General features: G+C 36.7%; 1 protein-coding gene across 1 annotated transcript; it reads left to right on the top strand.

Moving 5' to 3' along the window:
• The first annotated feature begins 14,363 nt into the window (after window positions 1–14,363).
• Window positions 14,364–21,648, top strand: CLEC4D (C-type lectin domain family 4 member D). The gene is made up of 6 exons (XM_068560858.1): window positions 14,364–14,391; window positions 16,183–16,275; window positions 19,112–19,216; window positions 19,950–20,101; window positions 21,159–21,274; window positions 21,573–21,648. The coding sequence occupies exons 1-6, from the start codon at window positions 14,364–14,366 to the stop codon at window positions 21,646–21,648; spliced, it is 570 nt and encodes a 189-aa protein (XP_068416959.1).
• Window positions 21,649–24,565: the final 2,917 nt, after the last annotated feature.

Below are 24,565 nucleotides of genomic sequence, written 5' to 3'. Positions count from 1 at the left end.
CAGTAATCTAGTTACTGGTTTATAACAGTAACTAGATTACTAGTTGAGCTGTGAGCTGCTCTAGCAAATTAATCAAACTGACAAATTAAAAATTAATATGAGGGACTTCCCTGGTGGCACAGTGGTTGAGAATCCGCTTGCCAATGCAGGGGACATGGGTTTGAGCCCTGGTCCAGGAAGAACCCACATGCCACAGAGCAACTATGCCCGCGAGCCACAACTACTGAAGCTGCATGCCACGACTACTGAAGCCCGTGAGCCTAGAGCCCGTGCTCCACAACAAGAGAAGCCACCAAAATGAGAAGCCCGTGCATCACAATGAAGAGTAGCCCTCGCTCGCTGCAACTAGAGAAAGCCCACGCACAGCAACGAAGACCGAACGCAGCCAAAACTTAATTAATTAATTAATTAATTAATTAAAAATTAATATGAAATAGATGGTTTTCTAGAAAATAAAATTATTGGAAATGACTAAGAAGAGTTAGAAATCCTAAGCCTCAAAATCATAGAGAAAAAGGGAAATGTGGTCAAAGAAATAGTCTTAAACAGGCAGCAAGTCCTGAGAACTTTACAGGTAAATTTAACCAAATTTCTAAGAAGTGTATATATACCTACATGCTGTGGTCTGAATACTTGTGTCCCCCCAAAATTCATATGTTGAAATCCTAATGCCCAAACATGATAGTATTAGGTGGTGGGGCCTTTGGGAGGTGCTTAGATCATGAGGGTAGAGCCCTCAAGAATGGGACTAGTGCCTTATAAAAGAAGCTCCAGAGAACCCCTAGACTTTCCTTCCACCATGTGAAGACACAGCAAGAAGGTGCTAGCTATGAACTAAGAAGAGGGTCCTCACCAAAATGTGATCATGCTGGTGCCTTGATTTGGAATTCCCAGCTCCAGAACTGTGAGAAATAAATTTCTGTTCTTTATAAGCTACCAAGTGTCCAGTATTTTGTTATAGCATTCCAAACAGACTACGACATACAGGTAAACTTAATGAAATGGTTCAGAAAATAGAAAAAGAAGAAAAGCATTCTGACTCATTCTACAAAGTTAACATAAACTGATTTCAATCTTGTAGAGCACACACACACAAACTATAGGTCATCTCACTTATGGATAGAGATGCTTAGAGCAAATCCTACGATGTATTTATAAAGAATGCCATATCACAACCGTGCCAGGTCTAGTCAATCAGCGCTCAGCATCCATTCCCACCTCCTTCATTGTGCCTACCGGTGCTTCAGAGACTGGAACGCTATGTACTACATTTTCCAGACTATCTTCTAACTATTCTCTTGATGCAAATTTGTAACCACCAATTAAATTCAATAGTGTGAGACTTGGACCTAAAAATGAAACAGGAGCTAACTTTCTGCTGATAATCAAGGTCATAAATCGTGAATTTCCAGATGTAATTGTTGTAGCTAGACTGAGTATTCTTGTGTCCAGCCACAAGCCCCTTATGGGTGAAAAGAAAATTGTGATGATGGTGGCATGGAGGCAACACCCTCTGGATCCTGTAGATCCTGGGATCACTGCTACTGCAGTATGATCTTGAACTCAAAGGTATCAGTCAAGAATCCCCAACTGTCATTAACTTGGTCTCCAATCAATTATTTTCCATATTTGAACTTTGGGTGTACAAAAATTTTTAATTATAATTTGAGATTCATAATACACTAACCTCTTGACATTCTTGTTTTCTTTTGTTGTGTTTGATGTTTATTATATGAACATCACTGCCCAATATAAAAGCTAGAACTTTATCTAGAACATGTCTATGTGCTCCTCCCAGTCCTGCCTCCTGCTTACCATACAAATGTCACCATTATATTGAACTTTGATGATCAAATCCTTGATTTGTTTTCACTTTTACCATATATGTGCCTAAATAATACAAGCATACTGTATAGTTATCCATACTGGTTAAAGTTATCCCCACAGAACAATTCTTCATTTTAATAACCATACTGGTTATTAAAACATACTGGTTAAAGTTATCCCCACAAAACAACTCTTCATTTTAATAACCACATTTCATAGACCCTAGATCTCTCTTAATACAGCATTTATTGGATGATGTTTCTATACGAAAAATGTAGATTTATGTACTCCCTAATGTGGTTGTACCAGTATAAACTCAAATCAGCAACGTATAAGAGATCTCATTTATCTACATCACCAATTCTTGGTATCACCTGTTTGTTAGTTTTTGCCATTAAAAAGGGTATGAAATGGTATATTAATGTGATCTTGACTCGCAGGTCTCAAATAATGAGTGAAGCTGAGCATCTCTATAAAAATATGTTTATTAGATTAGGTATTTCCTCTTCCATGAAGTGCTTTTCAATTATTTTGCCCAATTTTTGTCTTTCTAATTGTTTCACGACAGTTGTTTACATGTTTTTGGTATTAATACTGTGCTGGTTATAAGTGATTGAAATATCTTCTCCCAGTTCAGTTTTCAAAAATTTAAACTTTAAAAACTCTATAAAGCGTTTTGATAAACACAAGTTCATAATTTTAGTGAAAAAATTTTTTAATTATTTTCCTTCTTGGTCATGTATTTTGAATCTTTTCAAAGAAATCCTGCCATGATATCCAGCCTCCAAAATGGCCCTCAATGAGTCCCACCTTCTGGTATTCATAACTTTGGGTAGTCCCCTTTTTATCATATCAGGTGTGGTCTATGTGACAAATAAAATGCAGCAGAAGTTATAGTGTTTGACTTTTGAGGCTTGATCATAAAAGACATTGCTGCTTTTACTTGCTCTCTTGGATTACTCACCCTGGGGGAAGCCAGCCACCATATTGTGAGGACATTCAAGGAACCCAGTGGAGATTTCCCTGTGGTGACAAACTGAGGTCTCCTACCAAGTTGACAGCCATGTGAGTGAGTCATCTAGAAAGCAGATCCTTCAGCTCCTGCCAGGCCTTCAGATGACTGCAGACCCAGTCACCATCTTGACCAAAGAGTTTTCTCTATGGAATTTTGAGGAAGGAAAATAATAATTTTCAAAAGTTACCTCCTTGTAAGTCTTTTAATAGGCAAAATAGTACAATATCTGGCACAAGGAACATGGAACAGAAGTATTAAAAAGGAAAAAAAGAATGAATAACAAATTAAAGAAAAAACATGAAGTAAAACTCATCCTAAGATTAGTGGAAAAGATGATACTAGAAGAGGGATAATTGAGGAGAGAAAGGCATCTGAATATCCCCATGAACCTCTATGATAAGGATTATACATAAATTATAAGAGGAAATTATCATTTTACGATGGGTCTAAATTTTAAAGGTGTCAGTGAATAAAGTTCCACTCATAAGTAAATCTTCTTCATTTCACATATTGAATTCCATTTAGAATCACAGAAAACATTCCAGCCCCATCCTCTCTTTTCCCAAAAAACGATTGAAGTACATTCCTCTGCAGAAGAGTTGAGCTCATTTTGGTGCCAAAATCTAAGGAGAAACAAAGGTTAAAATCACCTCAGTGAATGCATAGTGATTGATTAGAATATATGTAGGGTTAGGGTTGAAAAGAATGGGGTTCAACATTCAATGCTCAATCATTGAAAGAACACCCTAATGATTGCTTTCCTCTTTTCATACTGCCCTCCTCAAAAAACTCATGTGCAGACACATACTTTCACATTTGCTAATCTAAAATTCTCCTAGAAAAATTTTTTGTGAAATAGAGTAAGTTTGAACTTTTCCCCTAAAGTCTGATCTTCGCTTCCTCTTCTATACAGAGCACTTATCCTGACCTCTTTCACTTGTGTGCTCTTATCATCTTCCTAAATCTCTCTGTTTTTATGGAGCTACATAAAATGAATGTCAGAATGCTTGAGTCTGGAATACAATCTGTGGTAGGGTTGGGTGGGGAGGGGTAGGACATTATTTTTGAAATTAAAAGACCTGGTATTGCTGCTGACTCATTTTGACCTAAGGAAGTAATTTAATCTCCCCAGATATTAAATTCTTCATCTACAAAAATAAGAATCACAATAAGGTCCCCAAATAGTTCACAAGGTTGTATAAGAATCAAATGAAATAATGTATAATTAAATTCTGGGGTTTTTTTTAAGCCACAAATAAATAGTATTATTATACAATTATCCTATTAGAATTGAACATAATACTGATTCAGATATTTTAAATCTTATTAATTGGAGAAATATTTAATTGAAGTGTTTAGGGGCAGCAAATGTAATGGTTAAGAGCACCATCTTTGGAGTTATATAGACATGGAGTTGAGACCCAGTTTCTCATCTTACCTTGGGCAAGTTATTTGATTTTTCATTAATAAAATGAATTCTGAAAAAGAAGTTTTTATGAAGTTTAAGTGAGATAATGCATGTACTTAGTAAGAGCTTAATGATTGTTAAACTCTGTTATCATTCTTATAACTGTTATTGTTAGCATTGATAATTGCTGTTAACAAAATTTCCCTATTTTTTGATGTAAACAAGACCCTATGAGTGGTTAAGAATCCGCCTGCCAATGCAGGGGACACGGGTTCGAGCCCTGGTCTGGGAAGATCCCACATGCCGCAGAGTAACTAAGCCCATGTGTCACAACTTCTGAGCCTGGGCTGTAGAGCCCGTGAGCTACAACTACTGAAGCTCAGGTGCCTAGAGCCCGTGTTCCGCAACAAGAGAAGCCACCACAATGGGAAGCTTGTGCACCACAATGAAGAGTAGCCCCCACTCGCTGCAACTAGAGAAAGCCTGCACACAGCAACAAAGACCCAACGCAGCCAAAAATAAAACAAATTAAAAAAATGAATTTCTTAAAAAAAAAAAAAAAGACCCTATGGTTCATTAATCTGAGTCTGCACTCACCTGACATTTTCCTTGTAAGATGTCTGATCAGTCCATTGCCAACTGCCATTCCCTTGTGGATCTGAGAGTCCCAAAAAATAAGACAATGATTTATTCAGCTGCTGGACAATGAAATCCTGCATGAAGAAAAAGAGTCATAGGCTGAAATTTCCAGATTGGATAGAGTAAGGGTTATTTATAGCTCTGGGGAAAAGAATATGCAAGGTTTAAGGAACAGTCTTATGATAGCCAAGAGAAATGGCCACAAACACCAACACTGTCACAGGAGGAAGCAAGTTGTATCCTATGAATTCCCATCTCAGACAGAATTATTTTCTTTACCAAGAGACAGAATTCTTTTTAAATGTACATATCAGTTTTTGTGCTTCCAATCTTTTTTTTAAATTTTACATATTTATATGTGTTTCATCTTATTTATCATTGTTTTTCAGTAAAATTGCCTTTGGGTTATCAAAATTCGAATTTGTTTCTCTACTCTCCTAAGTAGTACTTCTCTAGGAAGTTGTTTAAATTACTTGTGAAAGTTAAACATAAAGGAGTTCTTACTAAATTTGAATTGTAGTGTGCGATTAATTTCTTAAACAATTATTAGTCTTGACCAAGAGTGGCCAAGATAGCAGCGTAGAAACACCCCGAGTTCACCTCTTCCCACAACACACCAAGATTACAACTATTTATAAAGGAATTATCAATGAGAATTACCTTCAGACTAGTAGAAAAGATCTTCTATAACTAAAGATATAAAAAAGGAACCACAATGTGACCAGTAGGTGGGGCAGAGACATGGTATAGTCAAGATCCACACACCAGGTAGGTGACCCACAAATGGGATGATAATTAAAATTACAGAGATTACCTACAAGAAGCAATAAGCATAGAGTAGCTAGCTGGATAAAAAACAAACCCCAAGAGACTCTTTTCAGCTTTAAGAACACACACAGACTGAAAGTGAACAAATGGAAAAAGATATTCCACATATTTGGCATTTTTTCCAATCAAACTGGACTACTTTCTCCCACCATGTACAAAAATAAACTCAAAATGGACTGACTTAAATGTAAGACCTCAAACCATAAAAACTCCTAGAAGAAAACATGGGCAGTATAATCTTTGATATTGGCTAACACTATATTTTTTATGTCTCTTCAAGCAAGGGAAACAAAAATAAAAAATGAGACTACATCAAACAAAAAAGCTTTTGTACAGTGAAGGAAACTATCAACAAAACAAAAAGGCAGATATTTGGAAATGATATATCTGATAGGGGTTAATATGCAAAATATACAAATAACTCATAAAACTGAACATCAAAAAAACCAACTCAAAAAATGAGCAGAGGACTTAAATAGACATTTTTCTAAAGATGACATACAGATGGCCAATAGACACATGAAAAGATGCTCAACATTACTAATCATCATGGAAATGCAAATCAAAACCACAATGAGATATCACCACACATCTGTAAGAATGGCTTTTATCAAAAAGACAACAAATGACAAGTGTTGGCAAAGATGTGGAGAAAAGGGAATTCTTGTACACTGTTGGTGGGAGTGTAAATTGGTGCAGTTACTATGGAGAACAATATGGAGAGTACTCAAGAAATTAAAAATAAGACTACCATATATTCCAGCAATTCCACTTCTGAGTATTTATCTGAAGAAAACAAAAACACTATTTAGAAAAGCATATTATATGCACTATGTTCACTGCAGCATTATTTACAATAGCCAAAATATGGAGGCAACCAAAGTGTCCATCAATAAATTAATGGATAAAGAAGATTTTTTATATATATACATATATACATATATATATATATATATAGCATGTGTGTGTATATATATATATATAAAAAGACAGTGGAATATTCCTCTGCCATAAAAACAATGAAATCTTGCCATTTGAAACAACATGGATGGAGCTTGAAGGTAGAATGCCAAGTGAAATAAGTCAGAGAAAGACAAATACCATATGATTTCACTTATATGTGGAATCTAAAGAGCAAAACAAATGAACAAACATAGCAAAACAGAAACAGAGCCATAGATACAGAGAACAAACAGGTGGTTTCCAGAGAGGAGGGGGGTGGAGAATGAGTGAAATAGGTGAGGGAGATTAAGCTTTCTTATAAATTTCTTTTTTCTTTAGCAACTTTCAGTAGGCTTATTTTTACTGTTTGCAAATGAGAAGACTTAACATAAGACACAAGTTATATAGAAACCAAGAAGTATGAAAATGACAACCTGAGAAGGATTAGAATGGGATCTAAAAATATTGTGGTTGGAGGGACAGACACCATCTTGAAAGGAAAGTTAAGTATGTCCTTGACTATAAAAGAAACACAGATGCAAGTGTCTAATCTCAGTTTCCTAAGGGTATCGCCTTCTGTATATAAAGCCAGTCAGTAGCCTGGAAGTATGGATGCTATCTACCCTACTTGGAGAAAGTTCTTTGGTTAAAGTCCTTGATTACAGTCTCTAGGTTGCATCAGCAGCACTTATGGGAAGAAGGGCATATCTTTACAGTGGGTCTAGACATATTCACTTGTAGACATTTCTAGTTTACTCTGGCCTGTATGTCCTCTGAGAAGCATATTTTTGCTATAGATCAGTGTACTTTATTTGCTCCACCAAAAGAGGAAGCCATGGGTCCCCGTTGAGTCATTGGATTATTGACGTGGTTGTCATCCTGTTTGCCCATGCTGGTTTCATCACCGCTGTAGTGGGTATACATTGTTCCTTTTTCTTCCTCTTGCAGACGCCTTTCTGAGTGTGGACCAGTCATGATTTCCACACTAGATATGGTCTTATTCCCTGTTAGGCTATGTTTTTTTTTTTTTTTAATTTATTAATTAATTTATTTATTTTTGGCTGTGTTGGGTCTTCGTTTCTGTGCGAGGGCTTTCTCTAGTTGTGGAGAGTGGGGGCCACTCTTCATCGCGGTGCGCGGGCCTCTCACTATCGCGGCCTCTCTTGTTGCGGAGCACAGGCTCCAGACGCGCAGGCTCAGTAGTTGTGGCTCACGGGCTTAGTTGCTCCATGGCATGTGGGATCCTCCCAAGACCAGGGCTCGAACCCGTGTCCCCTGCATTAGCAGGCAGATTCTCAACCACTGCACCACCAGGGAAGCCCCTAGGCTATGTTTTTAATTAATTTGTCAGTTGGTGTTAATCAGTAGCTTTTTACCTGATGAAATGTCCTTCTTTACTCAGAGGACTATAATCCAGTAGTTGACAGTATGGGCTTGAGTGCCATGTTACCTAGATCTGAATTCCAGTGCTACCATACTCTCTGTGGGAGCTCAGACAAATTTTTAACTTTTCAAAGAGTTGGATATGTTATTTGGGAAGGTGGGAAGATAATAGTACATACTTCATTTTGGGAATATTAAGTTAACTTCTGTTCAGTACTTAAAACAGTGCCTGGCATATCAACAAATGTGAACTGTCATTGCTTTAGAGGTATTTTTAAAATAATGCTCCAAGGTTATTACAGTTAGCATGAGCTGGTACTCATATTCTCCCTGGTGTACTGCTTGGGTTATTTACATTAACTTTTTTTGACTGAAGGAATTTTTTAAATCTCTCTCCACAAACTCTCTGTAGCAGTCTAAATCTTTGCGTGTGTTTTTAAATAAAGTATTTCATTGTTTGATAAATCCCTGAAGTATTTCCTACTTGGGAAACTATTGATATTGTCTATCTTCTTCATTAATGTGAAGGGCACATGGTTTTGAGCTGCCATAACTAGTCTGTAAAACAAGCCAGATTTGTTTCATTCCCTTGTTTATAATGGCTATCTTCAGCAAAACGGAGTATTGAGTAAGATGCCTTTATTTAAATTTTCTAAACCAATATGAATCCTTCTTGGAAGCTAATTTTAAAATATCTTATGCTTGTTGTGCTTCATTGACAATCATTCAAATGGAGTTCATTAGTCTGTAGTGAACACCTGTTGTCCTCCTTTAAATGTTGTACATATATACCTCTTTTCCAATGCATGCGGAGTCTATTCCTTCTTTCTAGAAGATGTACAGAGCTGCCCAGTGACTTGAGTATGCCATCGACCTGCTAATTTGAAATTTTATAGCATTGCTTCAATTCATGGATTTTAAACATTATTCTTGGTTGGCTTTTTGCTTCCAAATAACTTGAGTGATCCTGCTTTCACTACTACCATTCGAGGCATTTTGGTCTCATTTGCATGACTTCAGTTTAAGAACATTTGTGCAAAAGAAACTATTTTTGTGCACGGTAATAACAACAATGGTGGTGACTCCTCATACAACACAACTTACACTGCCCTGGCCAATGACAGTTATCAAAGTTCCTTAAAATAACTGGCCTAATTTTATTTTTATGACCCCTCCTTGAGGAGGGAGCAAAGAAAGGCCAGAACTGTCCTTAGGTATAAAGTCCAAGTTTTGACGTACAATGTCAGGAGTGCTGTTATGTCAGACTCACTAAACAAAAGATCTGGATAATGAATCAAAGACAACCTGTAAGACCATCTTGTTAGGAATCAGTCTACAAAGCATCCTTACTTGTCAGCCACTCTTTTCTCCAGCCTTTTCCAGCTTTATTCACCAATATCAACCTCTTACAAACTCAGTATTGCTTAGTTTCTGAATTGACCTGAGATATCATAAAGGACATCAGCTCCTAATTTGTAGGTTTGAAATTAATTTTGCTGCTAAAAGACCTGAGGTGTACAGTGCAAGTTACTTGCATTGTCTGTAAATTTTGAAATTATTTACCTTATCCTCATAATACTCCCCAATACACCCATTTTTCACCCATTTAATCTGATCAGGTTTCTGTCTCAGTTTTTCTGCCCATAAGTCTGGCTCTGGTTTCTTGCTGAATTTCGGACCCTGTGCTGGAAACTGCTCAATTGACCCTCAATCCTATCCTTTCTAATCCCTTCCTTTGGCTGTTCTCTGTACCTAAAAACATGTGTTATCAAGACTTTCAGTGCTATAACTTGTCTGATTTCAAGTATGACCAAGGCTTGAACGTTCTTCTGCTGAGTCACGTCTCCAGGTTTTGGTTTCCTCAGAGACTGACAATATTTTCAATCATGGCTGAGTTAGACATGCTTTCTGGACATTGTATAATTGATTCCTCATCTTCATTCCTGTGCTCTGATGCACTCAGAGAGGTTAGCTATTGCCATCTTAATTCTCTAATCTCTTGTACTGACTTATATACTTGCCAGTTTGGGTAGTATGGAATAATAAGAAGAATGCAAACTCTGAAATCATAAAGGCCTATTGTCAAATAAAATATGCCCAGGATGACAATTCAAATAGTGCAAAGGAGTTCATGAAGGAAAGCAAGTCTCTCACACCATCCTTCTCTACCCTAACCCTACTGTGCAGAGGTGAATTATTTTAGCATTTTTTTTTTTTAACATTCCAGTGATTTTTTCCCCCATGGCTCTAAATAATACTAATATCTCTATTTCTGAATATTACAGTATAGTACTCCTTGCTCCCCTCATTCTTTTTCACTTTCTATTTTCACCTTCCTTACAATTTTGATAATTATATGGTGATTATTATTACTTTTAGCTATTAACTGATTGGTTACTTGTGCAACTCTAAATAATATTTTTCATCTTTTATTTTTTGTTACAGCTCTATTAAAATGAGAATGGTTGCCCCTACATTTCCCTCACCTTTCTTCACACTTTTCTTACCTTTTCTCAGTCACACTTTTTTATGCTTTTTTTTTTTTCTAGCTGCATTGTGCAGCACATGGGATCTTAGTTCCCCAACCAGGGATCAAACCCATGCCCCCTCCAGTGGAAGCTCAGAATCTTAACCACTGGACCACCAGGGAAGTCCTGTCAGCTACATTTTTGATTTTACCTTGTCAAGGTTGTTAACATTTACATTCTATGCTACAGCCATGATCAAGTTCCCATGTTTTGTACAGAGGCTAACACTAGTCAAGAAATGTTTACATGATCATGACTCTTCTGGGTCAAAAGATAGGCTAAGATTATGTTTGCTTCTCTATGGGTCCCATGTCTCAATTCTGATTTGTTTAAAAGAGATTGCTCCTATCACTTAGGTCAAATGGATTTTATTTGCTTAGATTCCAGAAGTTGTTTTAACTCAAGCCACATTTTAATTTTCTTCCTAATTGGACTCTACTTTCTCATATAACTTCTTTTCCTGGCATTGCTAATGACTCTTCCTTGGATAATCTGTTTCTATTATACCCTTGTTTTTCAGCCCTTCCGATTAGTCTGTCTATTACATGGCGTTCAGCTGTAATCTGGTTTCCTTAGAACCCTGCTCTGCTCCTCTGTACTGGACTCATGACTCATTATACCTGTTCACAGTTGTCAAACGTGGACTTCGCTTCACGGCTCTCCTGGTTTAGATCTACTGTTTCTTTTACACTGTGTTTTTTTCTTTGTTGCAGTAGGTACAACTCTTTGTCCTCAAACTTACGTGTGCAAATAATTCCACAATTTTTAAGGAAAAAGAAATCTGATTCTACGACTCTGTTACGTCAGCCTTGTAGGAAACACAGTCTCAGTCATCTTGGGGCTCCTTTTCGCTCATTGCAATTGCAGGAGAATCCGGGAAGTTTCTGTGTTGTCCAGTGAAAGAGAGAAGGACTCAGTCTTCAGTGCCTCCTGGTCACTACTGATTGTCTCTTTGTTCAAGTCTACATGGGATCTGGATGGTGGATGACATCAGATTTCCTGTGACCACAATCCAGCTTCTCTAGGTTAACTGAACGGTTTTTCTCCTCTGAAATCTATCCATTTCTGGGGACTTGTCAGGGTGCAGAGTACAAGTTCTTAGGGTTATTGGAATGTGACAACTTTGGTTCATAACTAGGTCTTTAGAAATCTCCCCTCTATCTCTTTACCTGCCCTCTAGTCTAATCACTCCAAGTATCTCCACTTCCCGGAAAACAAAGGGGAGAAAAAGGAATATTGTTCTTTATAAGAAACTTTTTCTTCTTGATCGTGCACCACAAATCTTCCCTGCAGTGAGCTGTAAAGTGAGGTTATTTGAAATCTTTCTTGTTTCTTAATGTAGGCATTTATCTCTATAAACGTCCCTCTTAGACCTGCCTTTGAGGGCTCCCATAGGTTTTGGTATGTTGTGTTTCCATTTTCACTTACTTCAAATATGTCTTGATTTCTCTTTTGATTTCTTCTTTGACCCATTTGTTATTCAGGACCATGTTGTTTAATCTCTACCTATTTGTGGTTTTTCCCCCAGTTTTCCTTCTATTATTGAATTCCAGTTTCACACTGTTGTGTTCAGAAAATAAACTTGAGGAGATGGAGATCAAGATGGTGGAGAAAGAGGATGTGGAGCTCACCTCCCTCACAAGTACATCAGAAATACATCTGTATGGGGAACAATTCTCACTGTAAACTAATGGAAACTGGCAGAAAGACTCCTGTACAACCAAGGTTGCAAGAAACATACATATTTAATTGGGTAGGAAGGGAAGAAAAGCAATTGAGTCCCATTTGTTTATTTTTGCTTTTGTTTCCCTTGCCTGAGGAGACATATCCAGAGAGATAAGGTCAATGTCAAAGGGCATACTGTCTATGTTTTCTTCTAGAATTTTTATGGTTTCAGGTCTTACATTCAAGTCTTCAAGCCATTTTGAGTTGATTTTTGTGTATGGTGTGAAAGTGGTCTAGTTTCTTTTTTTTTCATGTGGCTGTCCAGTTTTCCCAAAACAATTTATTAAAGAAACTATCCTTTCTCTATTGTCTGCTCTTTACTCTGCTCTTTACGGTTTTTCTGTTACTAATTAGTGTCCTGGAGCTCAAGCTCTGCTGGCCACCACAGCTGGGCCATCAAGGAGAGTGTCTCCTGGGTGGAGTGGCAAAAGCTTGGTGCCAGATGCATGTGCAAGCTGGTTCTACGGGGGCATAGTTGATTAAGAACTGTTTCTTTGTTTGCTACAGTCCTGTGGGACCTATGAATGCAAATCCCAGTGACAACTAGAGATGGGCAATCCAGGGTTGTATCCCTTGGATGACAGCCACAAAAATCAGGGATCCAGATGTGTGCACGATCTCCTTTCAGGGGATACTGGCAATCTGGACTGGGGCAAAGGGTGAACGTGGAGATGGCTTCTGCCAGCCTCCCTCGTTTCTGGGGAGGATCACAGTCAGCCCCTCGACATGTGCTAAATTAGGAGCCTGATCCTCAGGGGGCAGCTTTTAAGATAGGCAAATAAGCCTCTTTCAGGGAAAGACTGGGGGACGGGCACTTCTGCCTGCTGTCTCTGTGCTGAGCCCTGAGGGGTTAGCCACAGAGTCCTCAAGAGCTTGTTGAGATTTGTTTCCGATTGTCTTGTTGGTCTCATGGACTCAAGCCCCATTCACTTTCTGAGGTAGGTGTTTCCAGAGGTGTGACCCTGTTGCAACAAAAATAGAAATGAGGCTTTTCTTTTCTGATAAACGAGGAAAATAAGGAAACAATGAACAGGCTGGGGAAACAACATAAACAGGCCTCAAAGAGTTAAGCAACCTTGGTTATTCTTTAGCTGTTACTGCTAACAAACACTTGTAGCTAGACTTGTCCTTCACCAAGCTGATTACTCTCTGACTCCATATGAATTATCCTTTGCACGTGGCATTTCTTCTCCCCCTATACTCCCTTGTAGTACTCTTCATTTCAGAAAGAAGGTCATTGGCTGATAACTTCAGGGACACCGGACCCGGTTGCTGAGCCAGCTTTGGCCATGAATTTGCAGAAGAAAAGAAATGCAAGACCTTAATTACTTTGAGTCTTATCACGTACCACAGACCACTATATAGCCCCAGACCACTGTATAGCCACAGACCACTATATAGCCCCTGGCTATATAACCTTTCCCTGTTCCCCAGGGAAGGGAGGCACAGTTCTTGAGGCATTAGCCTGCTGTGTCTTCCCCTTTGCCTGGCAGAGAGATAAAAATCCTCTCTATTTCTTTTCCTCCAAATCTCTGTCTCCGTATTGCTATTTGCCATCGGTGCACAGGGAGCCAAGGTTTTTTTTGGCAACATGCTTCAGATGGAAGTCTTAACATTTGGGGCAGTAAATGTTGGGTTCAAAACCTTTGCTCCTCAGAGAGAAGCTGGGAATTGTGTATATTGCTGTGCCAGGTGTGGGGTTTATTCTGAGAATGTGTCTCAGCCTTTCCTGTCCATTTTGATGTTGGGTTTTTCATGTTTCCTGATATGTAGGAGTCACTCAACTAGTTTCTGGATTTCTTTCAGAGGGAATTATTGCATGTGTAGCTGTAGATTTGGTGCCTCCATGGAAGGAAATGTGTTTAGGAGCCTCCTATGACACCATCCTGAACCAGAACCTGATGTCTATTTTTATTCTTAAATAGAATTTAAGAATTTAATAGAAATTCTTAAAGAATTTCTGAATATATTTCTTTATCCACAGAAATATACCCTGGAGAAAAAATATAAGAGGCTGCTGAGGCTGTTGCTTCTCCCAACCTCTGAACCATAAGAGATTTAACACACAATGGGGCAAGAAGAACCACAAAATAAATGTGAGTACTTTTTCTCCTTTTAGTTTTGAAGAAGCATATTTAATTACGGCTAAGGTTTTAAAATATGAATTGATGATAGTTGTAGTTGTGCACATTGAGGATGGTGATGGGGAGGAGGAGATTGAAGAAAGTGAACATGATTTTGGTGAAGAGGAAGGACATCAGTTCAAAGATTTCCGGTAGTAGAAACTTCTTTATGAAATGTAAACTGGGGCAAGAGAGGACACCAAGTATATAAAAAGTAAGATGAAAAGAAAGAGAGTAATTTGGGAAGATTCTTTTAAGGGAAGAGAGAGAAGAAAGATACAGAAAAAACACTGGGGAAACAGTGTACCTGAGGCTCTGACTTTATCTCGTTTTATGTTCTACTCAAGTGACACAAATGGACTTGTATTACAAGAATATTAAAAAATGCTTTTGAGAAATATACAGAATGAATGCAGAAATATATAATTTTAAAATTAATGTTTGTCACCCCACCCAAACTTCAGTGGGATCACGATGTACAATGGTCCTGAAAATCACATTTTTTTAAACTTTAAAAAAAAAGTAAATTTATTTATTTATTTATGGCTGTGTTGGGTCTTCGTTCCTGCGTGCGGGCTTTCTCTAGTTGTGGCGAACGCCGGCTACTCTTCGTTGTGGGCCACCGGCTTCTCATTGCAGTGGCTTCTGCTGCAGAGCACAGGCTCTAGGCGCTCAGGCTTCAGTAGTTGTGGCATGCGGGGTCAGTAGTTGTGGCGCACGGGCTTAGTTGCTCCGTGGCATAAGGGATCTTCCTGGACCAGGGCTCGAACCCGTGTCCCCTGCATTGGCAGGTGGATTCTTAACCACTGCGCCACCAGGGAAGTCCGAAAATCACATTTTTATGTAATAATATGTTTTGAGGATTTGTTTCTGTCAATACATACATGTATACATGATTATTTTAATTGATATGTAGAATTTCATCATATGAATTCACCATGATTTAGAGTCTCTGCTACTGATGATACACATGCAAGTATTAGGTTCCAGGTGTTTGTTTTTTTTTCTATTTCCAAAATTACTGCAAGAATATCCTGTTATTTCTATAGGCTCGATCTCTAGAATTGAAATTGTGGCAAATGTAATGCATTTAAAATTTGATAAATGTTCCTAAGTTGATCTGTCTAAAAGGCTTTCCACTTTACAGTTTAGCAGTAGCATTTATTTCCTCACTGAATGTTTACTTCCCCTAAGCCTTGCTACACTACATATTTTCAATTTACTTTTAAAAACCTGATATATGAAAAATAATGCCATAATATTTTGGTCTACATTTCTCTGAGCATGCTTTTCGTTAGTTTGTTTAATGGATTTTTGATAATTTCAGCAAATTTCCTGCTCAAATTTTTGCTCAGTTTTCAAATTGATTTTTGAAATTCTTTCTATAGTCTGGATATTAGCCTTGTGACAAGATTTTTCTTCCATGTGTTCCTTGTGTTTTAACATTACTTTTGTTGTATAGAAGCTTTGATTTTTATGTACTCAAGTTATCCATTTGTAATGATTTTTGGGTTTTGAGTCTTGCTTACAAAAAGCCTTTTCCTAATCCGAAAAAACAACAACAAAAATTGTTTACATTTTGTTTATTTATTTATTTATCAGTGAGCTCTAAAATGGATTTATTCAGGGGAACTCTTTAAGCTCTCTTCCAGATCTAAAATATTTTGGATGATCTCATCCTTAGTTTTCTCCTTGGTGGAATTAGCTTCCCTAGTTCTTGTGGCTGAGAAGAAGATGACCTATTTATCCTTCTTTTTATTTTAGTAGAAGGAAGCCAGCATTCCCAGCTGATACCTTGGGCTATTGCTATTTTTTTCACGTCACTTCTAAGTGCCTGTTTTACTGAAAGTTGTGTGGGTAAGTTATTAGCCAAAGTGGAACTCTCCTTGAATTATTTACCCAAACACCATTTATAAAGTTACTCTAAACTTTTTGTTATCATGATTTTCCCCAACATACCAATCCAGAATGCCTTCAGGGGCTTGGATTTAATATTCAGAGCTACACACTTGACCTTATATTCTTTGACGATGCTGCCTTGTGTCAGGGAATGAAAGATGGAATTTAGACCATTTCTATACATGTGAAGGTTGGTGACTGTAGTAAATCATTCCCCATTTTGGACCAGGATTTCAAAGGACTGCATCTTACTAGTAAAAAGTAATCAGCAAAAAACAATTTTCAGATGGACTGTGGTCTGACTTTGAAAAGAAGAACAGCTGGAAGACTTGTTCTTTCTGATATCAAGACATTGTATAAAGTTATTATAGTTAAAGTAATATAGTATAGATACAAGTGTAAACACATAGACCAGAGGAAAAGAATAGAGAGCTTTGTTACAGATCTTCCATGAACTTTTTATATAAAACAGAAGGGGGTAGTGCAGAGTTGTAGGGAAAGGACAGTTTTGTTCAATTAATGTGGTAGAGAACGTTGATTATCCATACTTTAAAAACAAAATTGGTCTCCCGCCTTATATCGTACAAAAACCAATGTAAGTTGGATTATCGGCCAAAATGTAAAAAGCAAATTAAAAACACTTTTTAGAAAATACATGGAGACTATATTCATGTCTCTGAGACAGGGAATGATTTCTTAAACAAGTCACCAAATGTGCCAGCCATTAAACAGAGTATCAACAAAGTATACTACATTAAAGTAAGAATTACTGTACAACAAAAATACCACTACGAGTGAAAACAAAGCCACAGGATGATATTTGTAATGCCTATAATTAATAAAGGATTAGTGTACAGAATATAAAAACAATTCTTTCCAATCAATAGGAGAATACTGACAATACAACAGAAAAATGGGCAAAGTCTTAAATAGGCATTATAAAAAAGAAAAAAATGAAATGCCTAATAAACATACAAAAATATGTTTCACTTCATTAGTTTTCAGGGAAATGCAAATTCAACTCACAATGAGATACCATTGCAAACATTCGAGGATGGCAATAAATAAAGTCTGGCAATAGCAATTATTGATGACCTAGACCTTCAATGAATTGCTGCTGGTGGGAGTGTACAGCAGTATAACTGCTTTGGAAAAGGTTGCCGCTATCATAGTTGACAATACATATATCCTATTACCAGCGACTGCACTCCTAGGTGTATACCCAACAGAAATGCATGCTTATGTGCTCTAGGATGCATGGTCAAAAATGCTCAGAGCAACATAGTTCACGCTAGTCAAACACTGGAAACAAGGCAAATATCTACCAGAAGAAGAATAGATAAATACATTTTAGTTCATTAAGATAATAGATCACTTTACGGCAATGAAAACTGATGAATCATGGTTGCATGAAACAACATAGATAAATTTCAGAAACAATGTTGAACAGAAGACAGAACCAAAAGAATAAGTTTTGTATGGTTTCATTTATATAAAGTTCAAAAGCAGGCAAATCTGATCTGTATGGTTTAGGGATATGTTGTTAAGTGGTAAAATTGTGAAACAAAGCACAAAGTGATTACTTGAAAAGCCATGGCATTTTACTTTTTGTGTTCTGTGTGCCTGGTGTCCTTCTTTAAAAACATAAATCCAACTATAAAAATAACATTAAATGTGAATAGATTAAACATCCAGTCATAAGACGGAGATTTTTAGTCTGGATATTTTTTTTAAAAAGCAGGCAAACAAACAAAAACAAGCCAGATAACAAAGGCATTACACCTTTTAAGTACGAAGAAAGAAAGTCTACAATTCTATATCCAGTGAAAATATCCTTCAAAAATGTAAGCAAAATAATTTTCGGGCCAAAAAAAGCTGAGAGACTTCACCAGCAAAACTGCGTTCTATTAAAGAAAGCTCTTCATGTGGAAGGAAATTAATACCAGATGGAAAATTGATTCTTTTAAAGAAAGGAATAAAGATTGTCAGAAACGGTAAATATGTGGGCAAACATAGAAGATATTTTTATTCATTTAAAAATTAATTGACAATTTAAAACAAAAACAATAAAAATGTATTTCAGGGTTTATAACATGCGTAGATGCAAAATGTATAACAATAAGAACACAGATGTTGGAAGGGGGTAACTGAAATATACCTTTTGAAGATTTTAATTTAAACATGAACTAGAATAAAAGTATTTGAAGTTTAGCTGTGAAAAAAAAAGAAAACCATTGTATGAAAAAACCATTGCATGATTACCTTTAGGAAAAACGGAGGGAGCTGCGTTTGGGATGTGAAGGCCACCTGGGGTGTTGGTAATGTTGTGTCTCTTGAGCTGGGTAGTTGTGCTGGAATGTTCACTTTACAATAATTTGATAAACTGCACATTTATGTTTTTCACTTCTTTAGATTTGGTTATATTTCAAAGTGAAAATATTGAAAAGATTAATGTGTAAGGCTCATAGGACTTTGCAGAACTATCCCAGTATTCACCAAAAATCTCCACTCTAACACAAATCTTGATAGAAAAATATGCTTAAAAGCACATGCACATAAAGGTTTGCAAAACTACCCCCCAAAAGCACAAAATGGACACTATGATAATAAAAATATTAATTTTCAACAATTCCTTTCAACGAATTCACCTGGAGCTGGAACTGCATAGGAAGAATAGAGAAGGTGGGGCTCTTACCCATTAGGGTAAGAGAAAGGTTAGAGCAGTCAGCTCCCACTTCTGTAAGTAAGTAGTCATATAGGAAAAGGAAACTTAAGTGTTTTTCCTCCTTCACAGTGACTCAACACAAATTTCTATGCTGTAAGAAAGGAATGGGGGTGTTAGGGCTCCCAAAGCACCACCCAAAGCTGACATGCTTCAGAGAGAAACCAGAATGGAAAGGTATGGATAGCAGAGAGCATAAGACAATTTCCTTCTTATTTCCATTCAAATTCATAACCTGATTTAAAGCATATCATTTATGCGTTATGATATAGAGAGATTAAAAGAGCATAAGATGAGGATCTGGCACAAGAGTGAACATCAGTAAATTGAGATAGAATTATTTCTCATGACTGTAATCCACTGAATAACTAACCAGAGAATATGAACAACACATTTATGAGCCATTTTTGGCATTCAAAACTTAACATTTTCTTTTGATTCAGACATATAAGGACTGTTTCCTCCTAGAATATATAGCTTTGCCAAAGGGTCTTTGTCTCTTTTATTCTGGAATTTGTAAAGGCTCATTTGGGTGAAAGCGAGGAAATACATGAGCGTTTTAGCAGGTTCTTTGCCTCCTTCAGATAAAATGTCCTACAAAAACCTTTGTTATGAAAACACTCTAAATATGGTCGTAAATAGATGTAGGGATATTGAAAGACGATCATGTCTTCTAAGAGAAGACCTTGTAATTTTCTCATAGTCATTATGTAATTCAGATATTTTTGTTTAGAAGGTAATTAGAAATGTAATTTTCAGGATTTTTAAAAAGGGAGGGACAGAATGACTTTGGTAATCCTGGTATTATTCTCATAAATGTTAGTTGGATATTAGGTAGTGAAATAGTTATGCAATCTGTTACAGATGGCATGCATGTTGTAACTAATTTTCCTTTTAATCTTCACACGAGGGGGCACCTGGAATTGCTGTCTTGTGGGCTGGAGAGCGTTCCAGTCCAATTGCTATTTTCCTTTTAATGACAACAAGACGTGGGCTCAGAGTGAAAGCCACTGTATGGGGATGGGGGCTCATCTGGCCACCATCAGCACAGAAGCTGAGCAGGTATGTTGAGAAGCTTACGTAAGTTTCTCTGCTGGTCTGAATCTCTTTGCAGAGAAAGAGGAATTTCTATGCTCTGCTATACCTGTGTGCCTTTGCGTCATCTCTTCCAACTGCCTGGAAAGACTTTTCTTCCTCTCTCATTTTTCTTCACATGGCCAACTTCTTCTGGTCTTCCCAGATTTGATTCATGTGTTATTTTCTACAGAAAACTACCCTGACCACCTTCTCTGCTCCATCCTTCCTATTCTAGTTTGGAGATACTTCCGTGGTACTTTGTGCATCGTGTGACCATGGCACTTAACTTCAGTGTTCCAATGAGTCCTACTTTGTAGAGGGCTGGAGCCATACCTTAAGCATCTTTGCATCTCCAATGGCCTGTGCAGTGCTAGGCACACTTAGATAGGTCCTGATAAATATTTCATGAGTAAGTAAATAAATGAAGGGTTAATCAGGATTGAAATAGCTTCTCAGAATAGAGCACAGGAAAAATAATTCAGAAGTATGATTGTCATTCCAAAAAAAAAAAAAATCTCAAGGTAAATTCAATTTGAACTGAAATTTATTTCCTCATGTGATATATTTCCATATATGTGCGATACCATGACTCAGATTCTATTCTTGGTTAGCAGGGTTTCCTGGAGGATTCTGTTTCCATGGCTTTGCAACTATAGGTTCACCAACTCCTGAATAAAATGGAGTTTAATGAAATACACAAACAATTAATGAAGGCAATTTTAAAAATAAAAGTTCCTAGAAATCTAATCCTATTAAGCACTGTGCTAAGTGATTTGCAAGTTGATCTCACTTAATCTTCACAGTGACTCTATGAAATAGTGGAGTCGTCCCTTTTGGAGTTGAGAAAACTGGGATTTGGTGAAATTAACGCACTTGCTAACATTATGGAATAAATGCCAGAGGCGGGATGTGAAAACAGATCTGATGCCAATGCTTTTGTGCTTAACTAGTAATTTATTTGATTTCTTTCCTCTGTTCCTAACATAACAGCTATCACCTGATAAAGGCAAATATACTTATAAAAATTCACATTTTTATGCAGAACGTTATCACTCAATTTTTGGATAGACGATTTTCATATTTCCTGGGACTTACAGATGAGAACCTTGAAGGCCAGTGGCATTGGGTGGACAAGACACCATTTAACCCACAGATGGTGTGAATATACTGACTGGGGCAAAAGAGCTTTATAGGCAAAGGTGAGAAGAAGACAGCAAGCAGAATTCACTTTGGGGTGGAGTATACCAATGTAAAAAACTTACTCGGAATAGAGCATTGTGTGTTGAGTAACCTCTATACTACTAGACTACTATGCTTGTGTTGGACAGTGCAGCTGTAAATGTTTCACTAGGAGCATTTTCTCTGCCTTGTCCTCTGACCTCTACCATACACACCCAACATGTATAGACACACACACACACACACACACACACACACACACACACACATATTTCAGATTCTGGCACGAGGGTGAACCCAACAATTACCAGAAAGAAAAATGTGTTGTCTTTGTTAATGACAAAGACAAATAGTCCTGGAATGATTTTCCTTGTGACTTTAAGACAAGTAGGATTTGTAAGATACCTGGATACCTTCAACAAGAAGGTAAGATTAACTACTTAATAAGATACCTTTGTATTTGTAAGATACATTTGTAAGATACATTCTTGTTGAAGGTATCTTACATTTGTAAGATACCTTCAACAAGAAGCCTAAGAAGGGGTCCCTGTTGTGAGGACAGAAAAGAAGAACCAATTAGACTAGGGAAGAATGTACATGCATCGTGGGAACAGAGAAAACACTCTCAGTCATAGAACATTTTCAGTCATGATGGCCTTACTTATTTTTGTTTAATTCATTCAAGATAATGTGTTTTTGTGTAGTGTTTTGGTGGAAAAAAATCATATTTTTCTGTGAGAATCAATTTTCATTAACTTTGCTTTCTTGATAGTATTTCAAGGTATTTACTTTTCAGTCAGTGTGTATTGATTAACACATCTAAGAGTAGCTTGAATGGTGAAATCTATAAGTCATTGTTTCCTCTGCTCCAATTCTTAGCTCTTGAATTTCAAAGGTGGGATATTACTACCGGTAGTGGTGTATCATTGTTTTTAACCCAAATATCACAAACTCTTTAAAGGTTTTAAGCAACATTTTTATTGTCTGATGCTTCATTTTCAGACTTCTTAATAGTATGTCATTAGATTGAAATTCCATGAGCAAAATATTTTCTGAATAACAGAATAGAATAGTTAGAATTATGATATTACCCAGGTAGAAAAAAAAGTCTATTTACCACTTCAAAAATTTACTTCTTACTCCACTTTAAAAGTCTTCCCATAGTGGGGAGTCTCAAGCTGATTTAATTTCTTTTTGAGTGGAAAAGTCCCTTACAGGCCACCTTTACCAAACTCCTTTAATTCTATAGCTGTGGACACAAAACCCTTGGGAAGCCAAAGAGCTCACCTTCACATGTCTAGTGTAAGACAGAAACAGGACTATGGCCCAGATCTACCTTTCATAGCAAGTGAAATGTGTTCCCTTTGGTATTATGGGAGAGTTACTGGAGGTGCTGTGGCCTCTTGGCTAAAAGGTAATAGTTCTTTATTCTTGCAACATTGTATTAGTGTTTCTGTATTTTTAATTTGAATCAGAAAAAAATTATATTTTCAATCCATTTATGTAAATTGTTAGCATGCTTCTTTAGAGCTATAAAGCTGCAGTTCAAACTAGCAAGGAAATCATGCCTTTAACAACCTGAAGTTATGCGTTTGCGATGTGTGTAGTTTTAATTGTGAAGCAGTCATATCCAACATCAACAAAATAGGGTTGTCTTCTTACATATTTTCATTTTGCTGATGTTTCCTGCATCCAAGCTAAAAAATTTCAAACGACAGCTTTTTAACCTAACTTCCTTAACCACTATTTTTAAAAGCAGTATTTATTCTGTAAATTAGTGATTTTGTAAGTTTGGAATATTAGTGTTTGATTGATTGATCGATTGTGTGTGTGTTTGTGTGCGTCTGTGTTTAAAGCTGATACTTTTAACTGAAATAGCACCAAGTGACTTTAACTGTGTTAGCCATAAATTACATAGCACAAATCTACAAAACTTGTTGAAGTAAATTTATGTAAATGATAATAGGCTTGTATAGTTAATATTATCCATTTTTCATTCGTATAAAACTGTTTTTAAAGATTCAGTTGTCAATAAAATATGACCTGGTTGTGGTTTTATACATCTCTGTCTACATCTATACCTCTAATCTATTTCTCCCGATGCTGATCATTTTTCATTCCCTCCATGGCTAACATCACAGACCAAGTTACCATCTCTCTTACCTGGATTATTGCAATGGCCTTCTGATTATTCTCCCTGTTTCCACACTTGGTCCCTTTCAGTCTATTCTCAACTCTCATGGCACCTCTCCTAGTCTTCACAATTTCTTTAAGACAGCTGATAGTAATTTTATAAAAATAATTGCCTATTTCTTTAGGACATTGCAATAGTCCTAGAACTTTGAAACACTTAAAAAATCTAAACACTTTTTATCTTTGAAAATGTAATGTATGTGTGCATTAAAAAGGCAAACAGTAAAAAACATTAATAAAAGTATAAGGTGAATCTCTCTTCCACCCTGAACCCCTAAATGTCTCTTCAAAGTAACTATGATTATCGGTTTCTTATATGTATATCTATATATGTTTATATCTCCACCCATGCATCCACACAGGCACATGCAAAAGCTACCTAGCTATGCCCCATCCAATGAATGATTTTAGGGCTGTATTGTTGAGAAAGGAAAAGGGGGGTGGAAAGAGGAAGAAATAGGAGAGCAAGAAGAACATTTTACTTGATTCCTTATCATTTTTCTTTTAGGGATCCTGCAGGAAAAAATTTTTTGTGGTAATCTATAAGGCCTATAAAATTCTTGAAGTTCAAGAATTCTTAAATTTCACCTCAATTTTTTTATTCGTTAAATTCAAGTAAAATTAAATTTAATGTTTTATAAGACTCATCTGTTGTATGATTTCTAACTATCTATATCAACTTGGGATTTGAATTTTTTTCACTTTCAACTTTATACAATTGTGCTCTGTAGGAATTTTTAATAATAAATATGTATCATTTTTATAAGATGTAGTACAGCGATTTTTCTTTTTTAAAAAATTAGAGACCCCAATGGCAATAGTATTTAAGTCGTAACAGTTGTTTATTTGGGGAATATGGTCTTGGGACTATGAATGATTAATTACTCTTTATTTTTTGCAACTTTTTGGGTTTTCTGGTGCCTAAGTATTTATGTAGTCCTATAAAGTACGATATTTAAAAACAGTTTCAATTGGATGATTTCCTTCTCAAAGAAGGATTTTCCTGATAAATAATTTAGGTTCTAATGATCTTTACTTTAGCAAATAAACCCTTAACAATTGTTTCTTTTCTTGCCA

Source organism: Eschrichtius robustus, chromosome 13, assembly GCF_028021215.1.
Source record: "Eschrichtius robustus isolate mEscRob2 chromosome 13, mEscRob2.pri, whole genome shotgun sequence".
NCBI classification, from domain to species: Eukaryota; Metazoa; Chordata; class Mammalia; order Artiodactyla; family Eschrichtiidae; genus Eschrichtius; species Eschrichtius robustus.
This window is presented reverse-complemented; position numbering and strand designations above follow the sequence as displayed.